This window comes from Rhopalosiphum maidis, chromosome 1 (genome assembly GCF_003676215.2).
Source record: "Rhopalosiphum maidis isolate BTI-1 chromosome 1, ASM367621v3, whole genome shotgun sequence".
NCBI classification, from domain to species: domain Eukaryota; kingdom Metazoa; phylum Arthropoda; class Insecta; order Hemiptera; family Aphididae; genus Rhopalosiphum; species Rhopalosiphum maidis.
The window spans coordinates 65,009,045-65,025,834 of NC_040877.1; the positions used below are offsets into that span (position 1 = coordinate 65,009,045).

Below are 16,790 nucleotides of genomic sequence, written 5' to 3' on the forward strand. Positions count from 1 at the left end.
CATTAAGCAGTAGGTATACAGTATGTTTGTATATAATTCACCAAGTGGATATATAGTGTGTAATATTATATTTTCAGTAAGACGTGCGATATATTATATTATATAATATTATATATAGTTATTGCATAATATTACTCGAGGTTTTTATTTGTTTTGTATGTACTGTTATTTGATACGTAACAATGAATTATTTCAGAGAACCTATAGTAATATATGAAATAGGGAAATAATTTTTACTTGGTTTGAAATTGTATAGATTTTACACGCGCGGGCGCATATATGAAGTGACTACTTCTATAGGCAATATAATATTATAATGGCTATCAGAAATTTTATGTTTTCGACACGTGAAGAATGAAAAACAGCTACCGCGAGTATGAGCTAACGTAGTTTATGAAACTGCTAACGATATGTTTTATGCTTCTGTGGCTTCGTATATATAGTTCGTTTTTATTACGATAGGTGACACCTGAATGTCCTGCTGCAACGCGTTCGGCAATTCTGTTGGTTTTTATCGAACGTGGTCGTGATTTGATTTATATTTTACACACTTGTTTATCCATAAAATTGTACGTTTTAATATCTATCGATGAATCACAATATAAATAAGTATATATGTATTTGAATTTATAAAATGCGACAGGCGTACTGTGTGCAGTGTTCGGCACGTGTAACTTAAAATTTTTTTTAAACCATTTCTCCGTGTAATGTTTGACTGTTGAATTTAAGCATACACACGTCACACGTACAGTCAATGTAATATACCTATATGGCTATATTTTATATTTTATGACATAACAGGTATAAAGTATCAAGCTCTGTCGTAATGGCGGGTGCAACACACTAATGCGTACAATAAAAACCGATGTTTTTATTTGAATATTTTATGGATTTTGAGCGGAGTGGGAAACGCGTATACCTATAATCTACAGTAGGTGTTACAACAATAGTGTTGGTTTTTTTTTTGTCAAAAGTTTTCGTCAAATGTTGATGCGTTAAGAAATAATGCAAGCAGAAATCACGGTTTCGAAGAAAAATCTAAAAGCTAAGTTTTTTTAAACGCAATGATTTATTATTGTTTCTAAACTAAATATACCTATACCGCAGTGATGAGATGAGTATGCCGAGATGAGTGTCTAATACCGTGGTCCCTTTAAGTTTTTTGTGAAACAACTGTAGAATTTGATATCATCCGAAGTACAATTTATTGTTTATAGAGCGGCATGTAATGAAACTTTTCACTTTCCGAAAAAGCGTTAATCTTCGATGAAACATGTACAAAAGTTATGAAACCATCATACATTATTCCCTTGCTATGAACAACTTTTCATTAGCCATATTATGTAATATCACTACTTAAGAGAAAAATAAGTTTTTGATTTAAATCCAATAAACTTGTGGTCATCTATATTAGGTATATACTATACTATTATATGCACATTAAATTATCGCTATCGCTATAATATATTATTGTTATGTTATAATAATACAGCAATACACCCAAAACCGATAGGTCGTGATTTTGTTAATTTTATCGAAGTCATAATCATTTTTCCTCGTCCGGAATATTGTAAATTTCTTACTTAAGGCGGCTGTATAGATATAATAATTGGTGTGGACGTGTGTTATGCCATATATTATTAATATTATTATTATTATTACAAATACGCAATATCATAAAAAAAATGCAATAACGTAGGTACACGAAATTTTTATATTTTTGGCGGCGGTAACTATAGTTAATCCGCAACACGCGCTTACGACATTTCTCGTCTCGAAGAGTGTTTTCGCGATTTTATTATTATTGTACCTACGTTCATGAAATCTCGCGAGTATTAAATTATAATGTTTTCAACGTAAACGCACGTAGAGGTTTTGACACAATTATTATACTGCTGTACGTGTGTTGTACCCGCCGACGAAATGCAAAAGCGGCGGTGCGAAAACTCTATTACCGTGTGCGTATAACGACTGCGGAAAGTCGTATGTAATAATATAATATACTCTACTCGCGGCGGCGGCGCGGGAAAATTTGTCTCGCGAGAAATGTACATCGCTATATATCACCGCGATCGTGTTATAATCGCGAGACTGTTGGCCTGCAGTTCTATATTCGACAATAGGTACCTACGCTATATATTTGCATAAAAACGAGTCTTATAACAATTTTATGATAGTATTATCAATACATCACAGTGCGTGCTGCATAGGATAAAATCGTATAATATATCAATATGAGTATAATTAAATCGCGATAAGCCAGGCGAGTGTGTGTGATTGGTACCGTATACTCGGTTATGTGTGGCTTTTAAAATCACATTATTTTATAAACCATAGACCGATGAAAAAAATTGAAAAAATTCTGGTTATTATAAACGGTCGTGCTATTTTACTTCAACTGTATAATAATGTATATTAATGTAAATAATATTCTATTCCGTAATTGAAGTGAAATATAATCACTGAAATTCATTAAAAAAAAATAAAATCTCAGTAAATTAAAACTATGAAAAATATTAAAAAAATAATTTGTTTTCAAAATTTTTGTTATAAACGGCTTAAAATCATGTACAAATATATTTTCAAAATAAAAATCATTAATAGTTTATGAAGCAATATTAAGTATCATTCGATAAGAGAATAACTCTGCAGACTCACGTATTATAAATTTATACTGTATCTTGTTTTATTTTAATCCTTGTGTATGCTCCGCAAGATCTCTATCGCCAGTGCTTTTTATTAAGTATTTTATTTTCATCAGTCATCTACACGTATACACGTAGTATATGCTATAGTTTAAGCACATACGGGTACATATTGCGCGTTCGCCGTTCGTATTTACACGTCATGATCGTCATATATATACTATATTATATTATAACGGTAAATCGCACTTAAACAATAAAAATAAAATAAACAGGTCATATATAAAATGAAATACGGACCGTTTGCAGCTTCCTTATGACCAGTATGTAGAAGACGAATATGAGCATGAGCGGAATGGCGAACCCGAGCACGAACGAGTAGAGCGTGAACGCGGTCTGTCCGCTGAACAGGTCGTTCTCCGGCCATATGATGTTGCAGCTCTTGACGTTGCCCTTGTCCATTGTGTTGGCGTACATGATGACCGGTATCATGAGTATGATGCTGAACGTCCACGCGGTCACCGACACGATCTTCGACACGTACGCAGTGCGCACCTTCGACGACGATATCGGATGGCATATGGCTATGTACCGGTCGGCGCTCATGATCATCAGGAATATGCTGCTGGTGAACTGGTTGACGCTGGTGGTGGTCATGTACACCTTGCACATGACGTTGCCGAACGGCCAGAACTCCATGGACATGGTGACGATCAGGAACGGTATGCCGATCAGGAAACACTCGTCGGCGATGGCCAGGTTGACGATGTACATGTTGGTCACCGTCTGCATCTTGGAGAACCGGATCACCACGTATATGACCAGCGTGTTGCCCACCAGCCCGATCACGCACACGATCACGTACAGGATTTTGGATATCAGGTACAGCGACGACTCGTGTCCGGACGTGTCGTCGCAGTACAGCGCGTCTCTGTCGGTGCCGTTGCCGTACGGGCCCAAGTCGGTGCCGTTGTATCCGCCGGCGGCGCCCGATGGCGGTTCCGTCAACGTCCAGCTGGTCGTCAGGTGCATGGCTATTGGGTAGTCCATCGGCGCCGCAGCACGTGATCAGTCAGTTAACCGCAGTGCGTCGTGTCCGGCGGGTTAGTGTACTGCGCCACCTTCGTTGTCACGTTAGTAGTTGTACACGGTCGCTGTCACATTGTCGTCGCCGTTGTCGTTTTCCTGCGTGAAACAGAGTAAAAACAAAAAAAAAACATTATAAACGAATGCGTAAAGTCACCAAAACTTTTTCTCGAGAGACCTGCTTTTACGCGCTTATTATAGGTGGTGGGTAAATGGGTTGGCATTTTGGAAGGGAAAACCGCGATTCAACGCGTTTTTTCGCAAGGACTTGGTTTGAATGCTTATGTGGGGGAAGGGGGCTAAACACGTTTATTGAATGGTATAGGCTTCTCAATTTAAAATGCTATCTAACTTAGGCCGATTATGATACCCGGAAAAGCTTATTATGTAATATTATGCAAACATCGATTTTGAACGGCATGCCATCATTATAGAAAACTTTTTTAAACGTTCTAAGAAGTCACTAAGGGATTGCGTATTAACGGCGTACATTGCCTCGACGTCGAGATTTGTGATTAAAACGTTTTGAAAATAATTTGTAATATTTATTTTAATATGTATAATATGATATCGAGAAAATGGATCCGATATGGTGCACTATCCTAATGAAAATAAGAATAGTCCTATAAAAACTGTGTGTCTTATCGTACAAAAATTAGACTTTTACGATTTTCTGAAGACAGTTTACTTTTTATCTTTAGTTACTTCATGTATTATTTTCTACTTCTCGTTCACTAATAACCTAAGTATTTGTGAATGTATAGGTCATCATATTTTATAACATAGACGATCAAAATAAATTTCAATAGCAAAGCGGTTGATTATAATATTATTGGGTAGATGATAACGACAATAGTTAGTATAGTATTATTATTGTAAATATAGTGATCTACAGACTGGATATATTTGCTTCAACGGCATTGAATATTGTAGTTTAAATATATTTGACTGAGAGTTTGGTAATAATTATTACTAATGATTGTGTGTTTTTTGAATAAACCGAGTTACCGTGTGTAATTTTTCCATGTTTACATGATATACGATATACTTATACTTAGTGTTAGTGTATTAACATTAGATGTATTATTGTGCGTAAATCAATTAATGTGTAGGCATCAGTTACGTGTATATAGTACATAATAATTATTATGATGCACACATTTTTAAAATATTTAAGAGAACGATAAATAATTATGAATGTTTAAACGCTGAACCTATGAAACGCTCGTAATTATATGATAAATACCACAAATAACATACTATAAAATATGGTGTACCGGGATTTTCGTAATATTCCAATAATATCGGTAGCTTTAATAGTTTAATGTATCATGAACAGTTATTCGTCTCATATGCAGTTATTTGAAGAGGTCACTATTTCGAACGCGTGCCGTATATTTATTACGTACGAGTTTTAGGTTTCGTAAGCTTAGGTCGGTGGTGGGCGATCGTTTTGGATAGAAAACCGTTTTAACACATTCAATTACGTATAATTTATAACCATCGTACCTAATCACCGCGTCATCTGCAGCAGTGACTGGTCGATGAATCGGTCACTTATATTATATCGGCATTTTATTAGTTTTTTTTTTGATTATGTTAAAAAATAATAAAATGGTTGTTTTTTTTTATACAAAACTGTTATTTGTATACCTTTTTAAAGTATTCATCTTTATCGATGATTTATTACATTTTCGACGTGGTCATGCTTATGGAATAGAAAATTTTTTTGAAAGTTTTGTAACCGCAGTTAAAACTAATGATTATTGTGTTTGGTGGGTGGTGTTATATCTCTTCACAGTTCTGTTAACGAGAAATTAATTTTAACTTAAATATCATGCATGGATTTAAAAGTTAACACATGTTTGTTTAGCGATGACGTCTTATAATAACATTTATTTTTTGCTCCACAGTATTGTTAACTCAATTTTTTCGCCGACTGCTATCCTGTCAATCATCATATTAGTATTTATAATTATAATGCATCAAGTTATAAAGTATATACGATTATGATTGCAACAATAAAGTATTCAAATAATAAACTATTAATATTAGCAATTATTCTTATTATATTATCTCTTTATATATTTAAAAAAACCATTGGAATAATATTGCTCCTTTTGAAAGTTTACATACCAAATAGCTACTAACCATGATTCTTAGGTCCATTTTATAGAATACTGCACATATTGTTCTATGTGGATACATTTTACAAAAATAATATTTTTATGAGTATTTTGCAGCTGTGGTTTTAATCTTGTGCCCATCTCACAAATATTTATAATATTTCTATATAAATTCTCTCTCGAATTTTATTAATTTTAAGACCGTTTTCACTACGAAAGTAATTACAAGTTGATTTATTTAATATAAATCATAAATTAAACTTCGATTACTTGTATGCGTCTGCTACGGTATACGTGCCAAATAAATATAGTTACGATATTACTTTATGTTGGAAATTCGACCCACATATATTACAATAAGTAATAACGCTTTAATTATAACTCGTATGTGGCATGACTTTTTATATTGAAAATTGAAGTGTACATTGGTAATTCATTTTATGTTATGCTATTGAAATATTAAAAAAAAAATATTGTACTAAGAATAAGCTTGTACGTTATAAGATACACGTCAGTCGTAGAGACAATATTATAATTTAGCAATACCCACAGTGTATAAACTAAACGAGTTGATAATAATACATGGATACATTACAACCCTAAACCGTGATCAAACTCATCATGAGTTTATGTTAAAAATGAATTCGATTGTATTCATAATAAATGTACGGTTTCATAACCTGAGTTTTTGTGTGATTGATTTTCTCAATAATTACATTACACCTCCTTTTTAAATCATGAAGTCTGATTGTATAACTGAAGTATTGGGTAATACCAATCAAAATACATAAACTTCACATAGCTGGAAAAATGTATTAAAGTAATAACTTTCCAAATTTGAAGTAGTTTCATATTATATTATGTGACAAAAATTGATTGGATTTTTTTTTATATTATCTATATTCTATATTCTAGAACATGGTGATTTTTCGATTACAATAATTCCAAGAAGTAGTACTAGTATTCAAATCAAATCCTATAAGTGGTATAAGAAAAATATACAAATTTTCAATAGTTTATAAAAGGCACAAAAAAATTGATGGATGTACGTATAATATAATATGAACTATTTACTATATACGTTAAGATAAATGTTCGTCTTAATTTTTTGGCCTTAATATTATTATTATATATGAAGGAGAACACGAATTTAAAATTAATATTAACATCAATTATTAACATCAAGAGATAATATATAAAAAGAGTTTTACAGAAAGTCTTTTGATTATAGCAGAAGAATAATACAAAATAAGTAACATTTTACATAAACAACTTTTTAGACTTTCCACGACGTTATGAATATTCTGTCTTATCATAAGATATCTGTCAAACAAGTATGCCAACACAAAAGTTTTGCTTTACTTAGGATCTTTTTATACGATATGTGGTGCTCACTATTGATGGAAACAAAGTCACATCACATGATGTTTATGAATTAAAAATGATAATAAAGGCATTGTTTTGATATTTTAACTTATTATTTTAAAGTTTACAAAATTATGCCCAACAGTACATAGGAATATTTTGATTTTATATCGTACATTTGTTTCTCTATCCTATTTAGTGTATGCCTATAAAGATACAAACATCTGTATTTATGGTATTAAAATGTTGACTATAAAATTGAATTTAAGAGTAAAATACAATTTGTTTGAGCTTATCTCATTATATAGGTTTAAATTTTATACGAACTTTCTTGAATCGAAAATGCGACTTTGATTATATTAAATATTGTCATTTTTATTGTCATTTTATTGAACAATACAACTTAATGATATTCTTTATACGGTTTAGTATAGTTTTTGATTGGATCTTCGCGTTTTAAATATTTTGATTAATTAGCGCATATATTTTATGTTTTGATGGCTAAAGATAATTAATTTTAAATTTGAATGAAGGTTTTTTTTAACTGATTAAGTCATATTGTTACATAACTTAAAATGCACGTCACTGAGTTGTATAATAATAATAAATAAAAATATTTCAAATCTTTAACAATGCATTAACACCATAATGAAAAAAAAAGTTGGGCATAATTTTATTTTCATTGATTTGTACACGTTTGTTACACATATTATAATTAATTGTTTGAACTTAAAGTCATATACTGTAACCAGTAGGTATTTTCGATAAAAAGTTTAACTCGTAAAAATAAAACCAAGCTATTGAAATTAAAGGTTGCTTGCGAAACTTAAATATAGTATAGGTACTTAATATATTTGAATTCCTTTACTTTGTATATAAGTTCAAATTAATTGTTTTTTTTTTTATTATGTAAATAGTAATTAAATTAAATTATAGTACCTACATGCCAACGGTTTAAGTATAAAGTTAAAATTGTTTTTGTAGAGTTTAAAAATTTTATTTAACCGATGCCCTCGGGACCCGAATTCACCGTAGTGGTTGATTGCGGGCTAATCAAAATACAATAGATTTAATTTTGTTTCACAAACTATTGTTTGTGTTTTAGATCAAAGTTGTGGATACAATTTGATAAAATCCAAAAATATTTTTGATTTTCAAGTTTTGAAAAATATAGTAATCATGAACTTGTCGAATTCTTTTCGCCATTTTTAGAAAAACATATAACCATAACCAATTTATAAAAATTCCGCAAGAAACATTTACATTAACCGAGCCTGTAAGTTGCAGAAAAAACTAATATATACGTTTTATATTTTATAAATAAAACATATATATGTGGGTTATACAAAATGTGCTGGTCAAATGTGGTTTGAGTATGAGTGCATTACGAGGGAGGAGAGCGGTGTATTATAGAAAATGTATTATACTATATGATACATAAAAAATTGGAGACAGAATACTGTTATTGCTTTTCATTTGAAGTTCTGGATAATTTATTGTGATGTTTGAATGGTTGATATTGTTAGTTTGAAATGTTTACGGAAATAAAATACATCAAGTTTTGTTGCCGATAATAGTATTATCTAACGGTATAATGTTCATAAAAAATACACTGTATTCGAATAAATGGCCATAAATTGTTTTTCCGTTTTATTGGACCGTTTCTTTTGTGTAAACGAAACGCTTAATTAAATCTCGATATTTGGTCGTTTATACATTTTATATAAAGACATTTTTATGTAGTATGTTTGCATTCGGAAAACACATTCACATTGATAATAATTTTATATTCTGTTTGATAATTTTCTTGATCGGATTTAATATTCAAAAACAATAACTATTGATTTCAGTGGCGTCGAAGGGTATACACTTGCGTATTTAAAATCCAACATTATAGTAAATTGGCCCACGTTATAAATTGATTGCCCTGAATGATTGATAGTGGCTTGTGCTTAAGTGGCCTGATCTCTATGCCATGCGTATTAAAAAACAATTTGAAATGACACCACTGATTTACGTTCTCTATATACGCGTTTCCTAATACACCAGTTTTTATTAATAATTGTATTGTATAATATGTAGCGTACTAGAGTCGTCATTTCAATTATATTTTAAGTAATAATACTACACTGTCAGTGACTAATGGAGTAATAATATACTGACAATTTTTTCAAACATAGCATAGTAGAAATTAAAGTTTGACAAATAAATAATAGATAAATATTATATGCCCGAAAATTTAAATGATTTTTATTAACATCATATTTTATTCGTTTATGGTTGATGTGAGTATAAAGTATGATATTTGATAATACGTTTTTAAATGTAGTTGTTGATGACTGTATTAGAATAATAATATCTTCGGGAATTGGACAAATTGTATCCTATTCAATTAAAATACTATGGTATGTCATGTTTAAATTTTCTAAAAATAATAATGTATGAAAAGATTTACATAAAAGCGCCTACTTTATATATTATAACCTATTATATGTTATGTATTATTTAGTAAGCACACGTTACTCACTGTTATAAATGTAAATGTATTATTAAATAACAAGAATTAGTGTTTAGAATTTTCGTTATTCGCAAACCTACCCTTAAACTTGATATTTATTTATATTATATTGGTAATCGAATTATATTGATTATATTATTTGAAGATCGTTTGGATTTAATATTTATCCGTTAAATATTAAATTATAATGAAAACGTGCACACGTATACACTTTTTAATACGTTTGTACTATAATTATTGTTTTCGTGTCATTGCATCATTATTGGTTAGTAATATTGAACATATATATCTAATCAAAGCGAATTTTATTCGTTTTATACACTCAAATATATCTAAATGAATAAAACTTATCCGAAACGGTTTCCTTTTGTTTTATTCAAAATAAGTACTTATTAAAGGTGAAATTTACTATTGTTAATTTTACATTTTTTTTTTAAAATTATATGAGATATTAAGAACACCGAGAGAATAAGTGAAGTGCTTAGTAGTGACATCTAGAGTGGCAGTTAAATTGATTAATTTATATTTTTCTTTTTAATGTATGAGTCCGTCCCTTTACCAATTACAAAGAATTAATCTGTCTATAGCTGTGATGAAGAGGACGAATTTTACTTAAGAGGTATATAAAACACCGAAATAGGAACTTGGCCAACTGCAAAAAAAATAGGTTCTAATTAAATATTTCGGTAAAAAAATAAAATGCATAAGCAAGTGAGCAAAGATTTTAATAATTTAATTTATAGACATTTATAGCACTGTGGTTGCGTCAAAAATATAAAAATAAATATTAACTTCATACGTTACTAAAAATATGAATTTACGATTTCGAAAGTATCAGTTAGATTATAATATATACGTATGAAGCAGGAACTTTTTTGAACGTTCAGTTATAAAAATTATAATTATATTTATTGATTCTTTAAATTATTGTATATTTATAGTCTAGACGACTATACCTACTTTATAAATTCGTTATACACCCCCCTCCTATGATTTTCTTCACAATCAATATGAATTTGTAATTTGGCATACCTATATATTGCAGGTACTGAAGTAGTATGTATATTTTATAGAAAATAATTTAGGGTCTTTGATAAACTATGAATAGATGATAATATAAAAATAAAAGTTTCCATATATGTATACATAGTGTTATACGGTTAAACAATATGCTTCAAAAATGATAATTTTCTTAATTTAAATCACTCAAACGCCGTTAAAATGGAATTGATTACTATTTTATAACACGATAAGAATATTTTAATTTATAAGTATTCATTCATAAAATATAATATTATCTGTGAAATGAAATCTGATTAAGATTTAAATATTGCATGATGTGAAATGCAGTGAAGTTTAAACAATTTATCTCATTTAGAAATATCATACAATTAGCGTAAAATTAAATTATTTTATTAAAAATACGGATAATCGCATAGTTAAAGGCAACAAACTTTTTAATGGGACTAATCGAATCGTATCAGCGCAGAAACAAGAACAAAATTAATATTATTTACAGTATTATGTAAGTTGTTTCTTTTAATCGTGTCCCAGACGAGTTTTACGGGGGAGTGATTTTCTAGTTCAAAAACCATCAGACATTTTTGTCTCATTTTTCTATTATACATGTAAAATGTAAAATGTTTTTATTTCTTATCACAAAACTCTTATCTTGTCATCTCACTGTCTCATTAAAAAAAGAACAAAAGAGATGTATGTGTTATATTGTTATACGTTAAATTTATTTTTTTCATCAAAAAGAGTGTGCCGCAGGTGACCATGTAAAAACATGTGCTGAAAGCCTCAGTAACGACAGTAACATAATTATTATTACTATTATATTATTATATCGTTGTAGGTATACATCATTTCTTGTACCTAGCGATTTCAGTTTTGTGCAACTTATTTATTATTATTAGGAACTTTGGTTCTCAACCGGTGTCACATGAAGTATGTAAATTTTTTTTTTTTTAATTTTTCATGTTATTTATTAATAATTTTTGATCTCAATGAATTAAGTGTATTGTTTTGAAAAAATAGTTGAGAACCACTGATTTAGTATATTAGTACACATGTTAAACACTATAAATTGTATGTATTAATATAAGTAATAGGGAAAATCGTGGCATTTATATATTATTATTTTAAATTTTATATTATTATTACTTACTGTAGGATCTAGTGTGTCCGCGGACCACCAGCATTGCCTGTTCATACGCGCGAAATAGTAAACAGGTGTGCGGTACGCGTATGTACGATATTGTGCCGACTATTTTTTCCTTACCGTTTGGAATCATTCCCGAACGTTTGGCAACTGGCTACGATATGCCTACCCCCGCCGCGTGGACTTAAAACGAAATAAATCGTGCCAAAATGGTCGATTGAGGCGAGAGGAAAAAAATATCGCAAAAAACATTTCCGACTACCTTTTTTTTTTGGTTGTAAAACTTGACAGATTGAAAAAAACCCATATATACGGTTGCAGAATGTACTGAATGTAGTGTAGCAATAGTGTGCCGACACATAGGCATAGACACATTCACACACACACCCCAAACTAATATGAATACCGATGTACAGGATATTCCACGATGTTTTAAAAAAAAAAATTATATTTTAAGTATATAAACGTAATATTGTATGTAATGACTCGCTCATCGCCCCATTTTGAACAAGTTAAGCTATCTCTTACGGGTCACCCTATATAATGTATTTTATGTATAATATTATATTGTGGTTGTTATGATAAGGACACAGTGTCGTCAAAAAATCATTCAACAGTCCTCTAAACATAGTTTCGTATAGCATGTGCACAATACCGAGAAGTGTAATTCGGAAGACTTAACAGAAAAATTATTTTTTTTTTTAACGAATTGGTTTGGTGTAAGTTTCAAAGCAACAAAACACTTAAAATATTCTTTTTTATTTATTTATTTTTTTTTTACTTGAGAAATAAAACCTTGGAAACTGTGGCAATTGGTCTGACAGTAACTTAAATTATCACATTATTACATTTGATACATATTTCTTTTTATAAGACAATATATTAAATATTAATAATATTATATGCAATTGAAATTCATTTATATCCGGAAAAAAATTCTACTACTACTACTATATTACTAGTAGTATTATTTTATTTATGTATCATATATTTTTAAATTATTAATTCATTGGATAAAAATACAGTAATAATCTATTTGATAACTATGCTATTTTTGTGATAATATTATAACTTATAAGTGCATTAAAAAAAAAAAAAAAAAAATTACCTATATAATATTATTACTACCTAGCTACATGTACTAGTTTATTTCGTTTATTAAGTTTTTAAAATTTGAATTTAATTTAAAAAAAAAGGTTTTACGTTTATATTATAATTTATAGTTGTTGCTGTTGTTATTGTTTTATTTTTTATTATCTACTAGTATAAACTACGATAGTTTAATATTTAACGTTGATATAAGTGTATATTTAAGTATCGAATAAATAGTCTAAAGAATATTATTTTAAATATAATATTTACTTAAAGCATATTACCTTCTACATAATATATACACAATATACCTACTCTGTATAATAGTTGTTTTGTTTATTATACAAGTATTTCCAAATTGTATCTAAAGAAAATTAAATTTTTTAATACCATGGTTTACGACCAAATGTCTGTAATTTCTCATTAGTATACAGTATAAATTTATAAAAACGTAGACATATATCATCTTATGTGAAACTAATATACATTCCTAATTTTATCAAACTTGAAGATTCCTATTTTAATACTTTATTTTACTATACTTATCCTTATAAATATGTAATTTCAATGGAGTAGTTGGTAAAATTGTCTACATTAACTTAAAAAACTAATGACTTGCCTAAGATAATTGACTTAAATAAATGTAAAATGGTGTTAATAATATATAAACTTGACTTAAAACAATAGTTATATACCATTATTAAGTACCATTATCATAGACAGTATTGATAAATAATAAATAAATAAAAATTACTTATTATGTTTTACTTATTTTAGATTCTGAGCAAACTTTAATTACAATTATGTGTTTTCCTTATTGTGTTATATGTCACTTTTAAGAGTAATAACGTATTTTTTTAATAGTATTATTGAGACATGACATAATTTTCGAAATATTTTGGCTCTTTAGGTATTTATAGAACTTAAATTTTCGAAGTCGAAAAGCTTGATAATTTAACCCAAAGATTACTTACAAGTAGTTCTTATTGAAATTTGTACGTACGTTTAAAAATAAAATGTTTGTGTAATTGTATATTTATATGAAGTATAACTATTTCAGTTATTTTGTTGTAATTTAAAAAAAAACATAAATTGTAATAACCTGTACATTCCAGTGTTAGGTACTTAATTGATTGTTCTAACACTGAAATTTTAAAAATATATTAAAAATAATTTTGAAGATACTACGAACTTATTCACATAGTTCTACGACAGTTGACAGTACACCGGTATTGACTTATACATTTATAACAATAATATATGATATAATAGTAGTTTATAAGTACCTATATATAATAATAATGCATATAATACGTAATAAACGGTGTTAAAAAAAAGAAGCATATACTATAGATAAAATTCTTGGGATACACAATACACATATACCATTCAACACAACGTAATTGGATGCAACTTGAAAGTTAAAGCAATTTAAATACTATATGGGTGTGTGTAAGAGAACGTCTATGAAATAAATTGTATAGCTAGATTGTCGTCGAAAAGTGATAATATTTATATAGTGAAAAATAACATTTTACTTTAATACACATAATTTATTTTTGGAATGTGAAGCAATACATAACAATGATGGTAAAATCGTGTTTTGTGTCCATCATATAATAACAAAATATTTTGTTTTCATAGAAGACAATAAAAATGTACCGAACAGTTAGATTTTGATATGGAATAAACTACTGCTAGTTTAAGATTTTATATAGATAATTTATTTTATACATTTACAGCGACATTGCTGTAAAAGTTATTAATTGCATATAGTTTAAAATGCACAATATATCATTTTTAATGAGAATTAATCGGCTTAAAAGTAAATAATAAATAAAAAATTATTCAAAGAAAAATATAATATAATTATAAGGCTATAGAAGGAAAAGAGTGTTTTCGGAAAAGTAATGTGTTTCAATTTGTATTTCCAAAAATAATTTAGAAGTTTTGGTAGTTATCATATTGCAGTGATACATTTTTACACCAGACATTTGTGATTATGTGGAAGATTTAAGTATAAGTTATTTACTTATCTGATGTATGGAAGAGTCGGAGCGGAGATGATTTTAAAACACAATTTTTTATTAAATATTGGATACAAAAAGCATATGAAACTAAATTGTATTATTTTATTGAAATTATACATTTATTATAGATTTTAAATAGTTACATTGTATTCGTACAATAAATAAAATAATATATTAGTTTTGAGTGAATTGTGCTTATCATAATTTTTTAATTTTTCAAGGTTTTCAGTAGCCTTTATTTCTAAATACATTGAACAAGACCAAAAACTTTGCTAAACAGCAAAGATTTTGGTACCAAAGTAATGTTCCGGTCCAACTACCATGACTCGCCGCCCGCCGGCAGTCACATCAAAAACTTTTCCGACCATCTTAAAAGTTATGTTAAAACTGAGGATAAAATCAAGGTACCCGTAACCATTTCACTTTGTATATATACATTTATTTTATGTTCTACATTAAAAAAACTAATTTTAGTCTTCTACAATAATTAATTCAATTTTTATACATCACTAGGAAATTCATTTAAAATATTTAATTCACCAATATTTATAGCGGTGTTATATAGGTAACATTTTACTAGACATAATTCATAATTTGTATGTTTTCAAGATAATACGGCTAAGTACTTAATTACAGTTTTATATTGGTCTAAGTTATACATTATTATTATTATAATGATTGAAAATGTAAAATAAGCCTTAAAAATATTATCATTTTGAGTTTTTATTGTTTGACTTTTACTGTTCTTTTATTGTTTTTAAATTAAATATTTTTTCAGTGTTCTATTTTAGCATATGGGCATATTTGTTATTTATGTTAAGTATGCAATAAAAACCATAATTTTCTAGTACCTAAGCATTTAAATCAAAAACGGTCATTAGGAAACCGTAAACTGACAATAAACTTATAGAACTTAATTTAAAAAAATTACATTTAATATTTAAAAGACATAACTAACAATTAAAATATTCTAAACCATTACAATGTGTTACACTAGTGGTGCTGCAGTGTATCTATGTCATCATTCGTAAATTCGTAATCAATAATAAATGTAATAATATCGTAATCGTTACACGCACTACAATTTGGTAGTACATTAGTGATAATCGAAAATCTCATTAAAACAGTCTTAGTCCTAAAAGAATCTTTAACCGGCCAGCTATAAAAGCAAACAACTACAATGGCTGTGGTCATATTGATTAGTTTGTGGTGGAGGGGTGTACTAGGAATGAAGTAAAAATCTGGTTTAAGATATTTTGACCAAGTACCGGAGATATGTTAATATAGCAGTGTATTATGGTAGTCCTTCAGCATTCTTAGTCTTAAGGATCTTAAGGATCTACAGTGCAGTTACCCGTATGACCGTATCATGTATATTTTGCATTTATAATTTTTCACCTGTACCAGGAGGTCGGCTCAAATCGATTCCTCTGAAATTTCTCTGTCCGTGTAAATATTTTCTATTCTTTCCAGACAAACGGGTCCGCAGATTTTGTCCATGTTGTGATGATACCACCATGTTCCGTCGTATCAATTGTATATGTATCGTCGCCATCGCATATAGCTAACACTCCACAACGCGTCTTCAGCCACGAGAGTAAAATATTACTCATCCTCTCATCACTTCATTCCCTTCTCATCCCACAGATCCATCTCACTTTACCTATTCTTTCATACATATCGGGTCTCTCTATGGTGAAATATATGTATATATACGTGGTCGATAATAAAACGGGATTTTCCTACCCACGACATCGCGTCTAC

General features: G+C 29.0%; 1 protein-coding gene across 3 annotated transcripts in view; it reads right to left on the reverse strand.

The window, feature by feature from the left end:
• The window catches only part of LOC113551885 (somatostatin receptor type 5-like), a 190,578-nt gene that overhangs the window by 11,515 nt on the left and 162,273 nt on the right, over window positions 1-16,790 (reverse strand). Inside the window, exons 1-2 of one of the 3 annotated variants that reach the window (XM_026954449.1) lie at window positions 11,911-12,003; window positions 2,946-3,830 (exon numbers count right to left, since the gene is read on the reverse strand). In XM_026954449.1, coding sequence (XP_026810250.1) covers window positions 2,946-3,695 — 750 coding nt within the window. In that variant the 5' untranslated portion in view covers window positions 3,696-3,830; window positions 11,911-12,003. Of the gene's footprint in view, window positions 1-2,945; window positions 3,831-5,384; window positions 5,457-11,910; window positions 12,004-16,790 lie in introns of those variants that run through there. The other 2 variants (XM_026954459.1, XM_026954440.1) reach the window with 2 other exon arrangements.